Raw genomic sequence first — 9,432 nt, 5'->3', positions numbered from 1 at the left:
TTATCTCCAACGAATAATGTTAATGTTAACGATGATACTGATATAATTAGAAATGTTCACAATTCAACTACAGAAACTTTATTAAATAACAATATTACTTTCTCTATACCTAGCACATCAAATAGTACACACAATATAGTTGATAAAAGTAAAGTTGTAAATCGTATTGCACAATGTCGAGCTTTAAAAAAAGGATATGTTAATATGAATACGTCTTCTACTACTCAACTACAAAATATTATAGAGTATTACATAGGAGAAATGAATATATGTTGTGAACATTGTGGTGCAAAACATTTTAATTCTGAAAAAGTAGCTAATAAGGGTAATTCATTTAACGATTGTTGCAGCCATGGTTCTGTTAAGTTAGATTCTTTACCACAACCTCCGTATGAACTTCATGAATTATTTATTGGAAATCATCAAAAATCAAGTCATTTTTATAATCATATTCGTGGTTACAATAATACATTTTCATTTGCGTCATTTAATGCAAACTTAGCAGATTTTAGTGCGCAAAGACGTGGACCTTATTGTTTCAAATTCAAGGACAAATTTATTATCAAATTAATACTGCGTTATATCCCTCATCTAACGAAATGCCAAGTTATGGTCAACTTTTTATCGTAGATAATAATGAAGCAACAGAATGTCGATTACATCGAAATTCGAATCTTGATAAAGAAATTTTACATATAATAGATAATATAATGCGTACGAATAATGTTTTTGCACAATCTTACCGAATAAAGCATGAAGAAATTGAACAAATCACTGAAAATAATAGTATACGTGAATTACAATTGGGATTTTTGACAAAAAAAGGCATTGATCGTGGCCCTCCATTCCAATGTGCAAAGAGTAAATGAAGTTGCAGTTGTTTTTTCTACTACAGCAGATGGTGAAATTCCGGAAACTTATGTAACAATATATAATAAAAATAAGAAAACGTTACAAGTCAGTACAATGAATCCAAATGTAGAACCATGGATTTATCCATTATTCTATCCATATGGTAATTAATAAGGATGGCATGATAATTTACAACGTAAGAATTGTAATAAACGAGTAAGTAGAGCTGCATATGTAAAATATCACATAGCTATACGTGATAATTTTAATATTTTTATTATGGGAAGATTATTTCAACAATGGCTTGTAGATAGTTATATAAAAATTGAAAAGGATCGAATTAATTATTGTAAACAGAATCAGAAACAATTACGAGCTGAGACTTATCAAGGATTAATTGATTATTTAGCAAACACCGCCAATAATAACAATGCTCATATTGGAAAAATGATTATACTTCCATCGACATTTGTGGGTTCACCGCGTAATATGTTGCAACATTATCAAGATGCAATGGCTATTGTTCGGAAATATGGAAAACCAGATATCTTTGTTACTATGACTTGTAATCCAAATTGGCGCGAAATTAAAGAAAATTTACTTCCAAATCAACAACCTGCAGATAGGCCAGATATATGTGCTCGGGTATTTAATATAAAAAAGGATTATTTAATCGATATTATTGTTAGACAAAAATTTTTTGGTGAAGTTTTAGCATACGTTTACGTAATAGAATTTCAAAAACGTGGATTACCACATATACATTTATTGATTACATTAAAACAGAATTGTAAGATATCAAATTCTGAAATAGTTGATAAATAATTTCTGCAGAAATTCCTGATCTTAATGAAAATGAAAGTTTACATAATGTTGTAATAAAACATATGATTCATGGACCATGTGGAAATTGGTGTTTGATAAATGATAAATGTTCGAAACATTTTCCAAAACCATTTCGACCTGAGACGACTATGGATGAAGATGGTTACCCGCACTATCGTCGAAGAAATAATGGATTACTGTACGAAAGACCTGGACGATACGTTGTTGATAATCGATATGTTGTTCCATTTAATCCAACGCTTTTACTTTTATTCAATAGCCATATTAATGTTGAAATAGTTTCGAGTATACGGTCAGTAAAATATTTATATAAATATATTTATAAAGGTCATGATGCAGCATCTATAGTTATTGGAGAAAATATAGATAAAACTATAAATCATGATGAAATTCAAGATTTTATTGAAGCTCGGTATGTCGGGCCTGTAGAAGCATGTTGGCGCATTTTAAGTAAACCTTTGCAAGAAAAAAGTCACGCTATATTTCGTTTACCGGTTCATTTACCAAATGAACATAATGTAATAATCGATGATAATATTAATAATGATGCTATAAGATCTGCTATAGAACGAGTAACAATGTTGTTAGATTATTTTGAATTAATGTTCGAGATGAAGAAGCAAAACAATATTTATACAGTGATATTCCATGTCATTATGTTTTTAAAAAAATAAAAATTAATGGCAGAATTATTAATCGCTGGGAGAAACGTCAAAGATATTTTAATTGTATTGGTCGTATGTATTCCGTCAGCCCGTCTCAGATAGAATTGTTTCATTTACGTATACTTTTATTACATGTTAGAGGAGCTACAAGTTTTCAAGAATTAAGAACAGTTAATAACGAAATACATCAAACTTTCACTGCCGCATGTTTAGCATTAGGACTCATAGAAGATGATGAGGAATGGTATCGTGCAATGAATGAAGCAAAAATTTGGATGATGCCAAGACGACTTCGTAATTTATTTGTACGAATTTTGATTCATTGCCAACCAGTTCATCCAAAAAAATTATGGGATAAGTTTAAAATAGATATGTCGGAAGATTATGCAAGACGATTTGGACCTATAATAGGAATAAAGAAAGTTTATAATTATATTACTAATGTGCTTCAAATGGAAGGTTCGAATATTGCTAATTTTCCTGAATTAGAACAAGAAATTATTGAACAAGAAATAAATAATGAAGAACAAATTGAGGAAGATACATCAATAGGTATGCAACAATATGAACAATTAAATATAGAACAAAAAGAAATTGTTGATACTATTTTAGAAGCAACAATAACAAATAACAATAACAATAATTATTTTTATATCGATGGTCCAGGTGGTTCTGGTAAAACTTTCATTTATACAACCTTATATTACTTACTTAAAAATAGAGAAAAAATAGTTAGTACGATGGCATTTACCGGTATTGCTGTAACATTACTTCCAAATGGAAGAACAATACACAAAGTTTTTGGGTTACCTGTTCCTCTTTTTGCTGATTCTACATCAAATATTAAAATTCAATCTAAAGAGGCTGAAAAGTTAAAACTTGTAGATGTTTTTATTATAGACGAAGCTCCTATGGCACCTCGTTATGTATTAGAAATAATGGATCGAACATTACGTGATATAATGCAAAATGATTTATATTTTGGTGGTAAAATTGTTCTTCTTGGTGGAGATTTTAGACAATTATTACCTGTAAAAGAAAAGGCTACGCGTTGTGAAATTATAAATTTATCGATAAAATTTAGTATTTTATGGAAACAATTTAAAATATTTTCATTGACACAAAATATGAGAACTTTACCACAGGAAAAAGAATTTACACAATTTTTATTAAATTTAGGTAATGGTTCTTTAAATGACCATTCAGATAATATTCATATTCCAGAAAAATGTGTAGCAAACGCAAATTCGGATATGGTTAAAGATATGTACGGAGATATTATAAAACGTAAACAATATAAAATTATGACTAATTACGTTATATTATCTGCAAGGAATGTTGATGTTGATGAAATAAACGAAAAGGTAGTAAATTTATTGGACGAAACGACAGAGAGAGTTTATACAAGTATAGATACTCTTGAAACGACTGGAGATAATCAAGATATACATGAAATAATTCCAATAGAATATCTCAATTCTTTAAATCCATTGTGTCTTCCACCTTATAAATTACGTTTAAGAAAATACACTATTGTCATGCTTATTAAAAATCTTAGTATTAATGAAGGTTTATGTAATGGTACAAGATTACTGATTTTAGATTTAGATAATAATTTATTGCGTTGTGAAATTTTAACAGGCAAGAAAATTGGAGAAATTGTTTTTATTAATCGTATCACTTTGTATTGCGAAAATATATATCCATTTACATTCAGAAGAAGACAATTTCCAGTGAAATTAGCATTTGCTATGACCATAAATAAATCACAAGGACAGACTTTCGATAAAATTGCAATAGATCTTCGAAAAGATATTTTCAGTCATGGACAACTGTATGTCGCATTTTCACGAGTTCGTTCTTGGGATTCGTTAAAAATTTATTTAAAAGATGATAATGTGACTAGAAAAATAAAAAACTATGTTTATAAAGAAATACTAGATTAATGAAAGATAACAAATAAATATATGACATATGATTATGTTATAATATAATAATAAAAAATGATAAAACAAACAAAAATTTAAAAGATTGTTATTTTAAATATTTAATTTAATTAAAAATTATTATTTAATTAAAGATTAGAAATTATTTTGTTATTTTAATCGTATTTGAAATGAAAATGAAAACTAACTAAACAATTTTAATTTTTTCCTTATAGCCTATATTTATATTGTATTATATATATTTAATTTTTTTAAATTGAAGAATAATATTTGTACCATTTTATTAAATTTTAAAATTATTATAAAAAGTACACATTTAATACATTTTAAAGTATTTTAATTATAAATAAAGATTTTTATTTTAATTAATAAAATACATTAAAAGAACATTAAGAACATTAAGAGAACATTAAGAGAAATTATGCTTAATTGAATTTCAAAATTATATAATTATTTAAATAAATTAAAATATAATCGCGATTAACTGTAAAAATTAAATGAAATTAATAATATAATATATATAATGTATATATATGTATATATCATATATATTTAAATTATTAATTATTTTTTTAGAAATTTGATTGAACTTCATTGTTTCTCAGATGTATCGGTACTTGGTCTCTTCAATATTGCTTTCGTCGCCTTTAAACTTTCTGCTAATGATAATCTTCGTTTCTCCTTTATTAATTTTATTTTTTCTATATTATCAACTTCAATATAGAATAAATCATCTGTAATACAAAAAAATTAATTTACGTCAAAGATAAATAAGACAAAGGGAAATGAAAATATAAATAGACGTTATTTAATTTTATAAGAATTAAATAATTAGTAAATTCAAAACTTTAATACCTATTAAATTGTATATAAAATAATATTAATTTTTATATTTTAAAAATTTAATTTTAATATATTAAATTTTGTGTAAAGACTTTAAGAAATTAATATATAGAAATATTAATATAATAAATTTTTAAAAAATATTAAATATAAAAAAATATTAAATTAATATATAGAAATTAATATATAGTACTTTGTTAATTGAAATTTTATAATAACATACTTGTTGTTTTTACATAACCCTTTATCTCTACATATTCTCCCTTTTTAAAATAAGAATATTGTTCGTAATCAATAATTTGTACTTGTAATTTATATAATCCATCTGTTATAGATCCGCATCCATAACTTTTATAAGAATTATTAAGAACGTTAAAATTTGTTTTAATATATCCACATATTGCTATAAATTAATAAAATTTTTATTAAAATTAAAATTAAAATTTAGATTTAGATTATTAATATATATAAAATACTTATTATAAAATAGAATAATAATAAATTTATTCTTTCACATAATATTTAATTATTTAAAATATATTTATTTAATTTTAAGATTAAAACTTATTAATTAATATTAATTAACTTTAATTCTATTAAAGCTTTAATCAAATAAAAATTTGAAGTAAAAATAGTAAGAAGATATATTTTTTATATATTTTTAATAATCTGTTTCAAATTATATAAATATGTAATAAAATATTATTAATAATTATCTACACACGTAATTAGAAATTTTACGTACAAATTAATAGTATAATAAAATTTTGTAATAATGTAAAAGATTATATGTAATTAAAATTATTATGTTAATACTTACATATATAACAATTCAAGTTCAAATCAAAAGATGCTTTTATGTCAAATACTCCTAAAGTATTTATAATGGTGTTGTTTAATCTTATGAAAATAAACTATTAACAAAATCACATTCTTTAATTAATTTCAAGTAGAGTTTACTTTAATAAAATTTTTATTTAAAGCTTATTGTTAGTTGCAAAGATACATGATGACAAAAAATGATAACTTTTCTCGATATTTTTGATAAAATTGTATTTATATTGATATAAGTGATTGCTTAATAATTAAATTTTATATTAGAAAATTAGTATATTACTTAGATTTAAGTAATGATCGAGGAAAGCGCGCGCGTCAGCGCGCGCTGCGAGTTAGTCTATTATAAAAAAAGTCATTTGTACCGAGAAGTGTGCGTTTGGAGTCGACATGTATCGCGTGTATTGTTGCCGTTTTTCCGCGTATGTGTATTGGCGGTCGATTCGAGGCGATCGAAATCGCGGTTATGATAATGACAATTCGTATCGTGTCAGTTTAACGGTGATAAAGGTTAAATGTCGCGGTAGAAAATATTGCGCGAGATCGCCGTGTTAATATCTCGTTATCGCGAACGATTATTTTGTGAGTGATATCATCGCAATGTTCGACGAATATTTATAATATATATTATATATATAATGCGATGTCACGCGGTGTCAGTTGTTAATACGAGAGCTTGTGTCGTGTCGCGCAAGATTGAATGGAAAGGATTTATAAAATTAATTTGTAACTATTATATTTTTCTAATTATTTTTTTTTATCAGAACATATATATTTTATTTGTTTATACTATTTTATTTGCTTGTAACTTAAAGTACTTTTATAAAATTGTAGAAAAGGATAGAGCAGAATTTGAAGAAGGTACAGTTGCACAGAAGTTACGTGAAGAATATTTAGAGCAAATGGGTCGATTGAGAAAAACTGTAGCATAAAATTATATTAGCCACAACAAACTCATATCATTGACATGTAAAGGATTTATTACTTGCATTTGTCTTTCCAATGATGGTAGTATATTATGTTCGGGATCCAAGGATGATAGTTTAGTTAAATGTAAGTACATAAATTTAAATGATTAGGTAGAGAAAAGAGAGAATAAAAAAGATAATATGTCGCAAACTTCCTATATGTATATTAGAGATGTATTTATAATTAAAGACGAACCAAAAATTAATCGCTTGCATATTTTAACATTATATTATTTCCACAATATTTAGTTACCAAGAAGATATCAGCGTATACACTTTTTTATACATATAATATACAAATAAGAAATATAGGCCGTACAATGCGCACGACGACCCAGTGTTGTAATTTAACATTTAAAGTCGAGCCAAAAGTAAATTGTTGTGTACGCTGATGTCTGTTTGGCAGCAAAATATTGTGCAATCAATGTACTCTCGAAACATGCAAGCGATTGATTTTTGGCTCGTCTTTAATTAGTAATACACTTCTAATATACATATAAGAAGTGTGCGGCGTATAAGGCGCGCGACGTCCCAGCGTCGATATTTAATATTTAAATAGGAGCCAAAAATTAATCATTCATATATTTCAAAATTACATTATTTTCACAATATTTAGCTACCAAGTAGATATCAGCGTACACACTTTTATATAAACTATACAAATATGAAATATAGGTTGTACAATGCGCACGACGATCCAGCGTTGTAATTTAACATTTAAGTATATTATATTGTATGTAATATATTAATGTCCTGTCAATGTCTATATATTGTTTTTGTGTACATATGTATATATATTGCATGTTTCGCTTATTCATCAGTATCATTAAATAGTGAGTGTAAAAAATATACATCTTTTTAAATTAACAATTATTACAATTTAATATTATTAAAGTTAATAATTTTTTAATAATTTTTAAATGTTTTATTTATAGCGTATTTATAGTAATAAAGAAGAGACATAGAATGGAAAATAAAAAAGATAAAGAGAAAGAAACAGATAAAAGGAAGCTTTAAAATTTGAGAAAATGAAGAATAGGAAAGAGAGAGAGAGAAGAAAAAAGAAGAAACACATACTATATAATATTAAGTAAAAATATTGTTTAATATCATTATGTATATAAAATTATACGTGTGTGTGTGTGTGTGTGTGTGTGTGTGTGTGTGTGTGTGTGTGTGTGTGTGTGTGTGTGTGTGTGTGTGTGTGTGTGTGTGTGTGTGTGTGTGTGTGTGTGTGTGTGTGTGTGTGTGTGTGTGTGTGTGTGTGAAAAATACTAAATGTTTGCATATTATTAAAACTAAAAAAATGTTTTAAATGTTTTATTTAAAGCTAAAATGATACAAAGAATAGACAACTAAATAAGATAAAAAAAAATAAAAGAAAAAAGGAAGGTATAAATTTAGAGAATACAAAAAATCAAAATATAATAAATTGTATTAATTTAAATTAATAATTAGGGCCGCTTTCGCGAGAGATCAAAATGATCCGTGCGCTATGATTAGTCAAATTTGAAATTTTATTGAATAAAATTTCAATAAGATTTAATGAAATTTCAGATTTGACCAATCACAGCGCACGGATCATTTTAATCTAATCATTTTGATCTTTCGCGAAAGCGGCCCAGACTTTGTCATTATTTTATTTGCATTGATACATAATATACACAATAATTAATAATTTCGCAATTTTTACGAAGAGACCGAGGAAACCGAGGTGTATACGAGGAGACCGAGGAAATCGAGGTATACGAGGACACCGAGGAAATCGAGGTATACGAGGAGACCGAGGAAATCGAGGTATACGAGGAGACCGAGGAAATCGAGGAATACGAGGAGACTCGAGAAAACCGAGGAATACGAGGAGACTCGAAGATAAAATGAAAAAAGATGAAAGAAAAAAAAAGATATAAATTTACAGAATAAAAAAAATCAAAATATAATAAAATGTATTAATTTAAATTAACAATCAGGCAGTCATTATTTTATTTACATTGATACATAATATACAATATACAATAATTAACAATTTCGCAATTTGTCACAATTTTGCAATACATATATTCTAATTACAAAATATAGTTTTCTCGACAATCGATACATAATTGAAATATAACATAAAATGTAGTATTTATCTGTCAAATTATGGAAATTGGATTGCGGTGGAATTGGCTGAATATATTGTACATTTTGTTATGATAATAAAAAGTCTTCATGGGCACAACCCTCAATAATAAACCGTTTGATCTCTACAACTCGCTTTTTATCAAATGTCTAACATCACAATTACTTTATTTTAGTTTATTTTCATTGAGTAAGAAGCATGTCTACTTTATTATTTACATGTTTTAATATTTTCTATATACATTTGTAAAAGTGCGTTTTTTTAATTTCTGATCTAAATATTTTTATATTTAATTTTTTGCCTACATTAGAATTAACCCTCGAGCTATAAAAATTGCATATTAAAAATTTTTAAAA

General features: G+C 26.1%; 1 protein-coding gene across 1 annotated transcript; it reads left to right on the top strand.

Annotated features, from left to right (window-relative positions):
• The first annotated feature begins 966 nt into the window (after positions 1-966).
• LOC145948701 (uncharacterized) lies at positions 967-8,835 on the top strand. The gene is made up of 6 exons (XM_083058310.1): positions 967-1,015; positions 1,163-1,497; positions 1,821-1,990; positions 2,503-3,394; positions 3,509-3,630; positions 8,652-8,835. The coding sequence occupies exons 1-6, from the start codon at positions 967-969 to the stop codon at positions 8,833-8,835; spliced, it is 1,752 nt and encodes a 583-aa protein (XP_082914436.1).
• Positions 8,836-9,432: the final 597 nt, after the last annotated feature.

The sequence above is a fragment of the Prenolepis imparis genome, unplaced genomic scaffold, assembly GCF_030444845.1.
Source record: "Prenolepis imparis isolate NDT839.2.m4 unplaced genomic scaffold, iyPreImpa1.0 SCAF_590, whole genome shotgun sequence".
Classification (NCBI taxonomy): Eukaryota; Metazoa; Arthropoda; class Insecta; order Hymenoptera; family Formicidae; genus Prenolepis; species Prenolepis imparis.
Note: the sequence above shows the minus strand (reverse complement) of the source record. Positions and strands in the feature narration are given on the sequence as shown.

Coding starts and splice junctions, on each gene's coding strand:
- LOC145948701 (XM_083058310.1), top strand. CDS start 967: ATGAATCCAAATGTAGAACCATGGATTTATCCATTATTCTATCCATAT. Junction 1,498..1,820: donor GGCCAGATATATGTGCTCGG/GTATTTAATATA, acceptor TTTCGACCTGAG/ACGACTATGGATGAAGATGG. Junction 1,991..2,502: donor GAAATAGTTTCGAGTATACG/GTCAGTAAAATA, acceptor ATTACATGTTAG/AGGAGCTACAAGTTTTCAAG.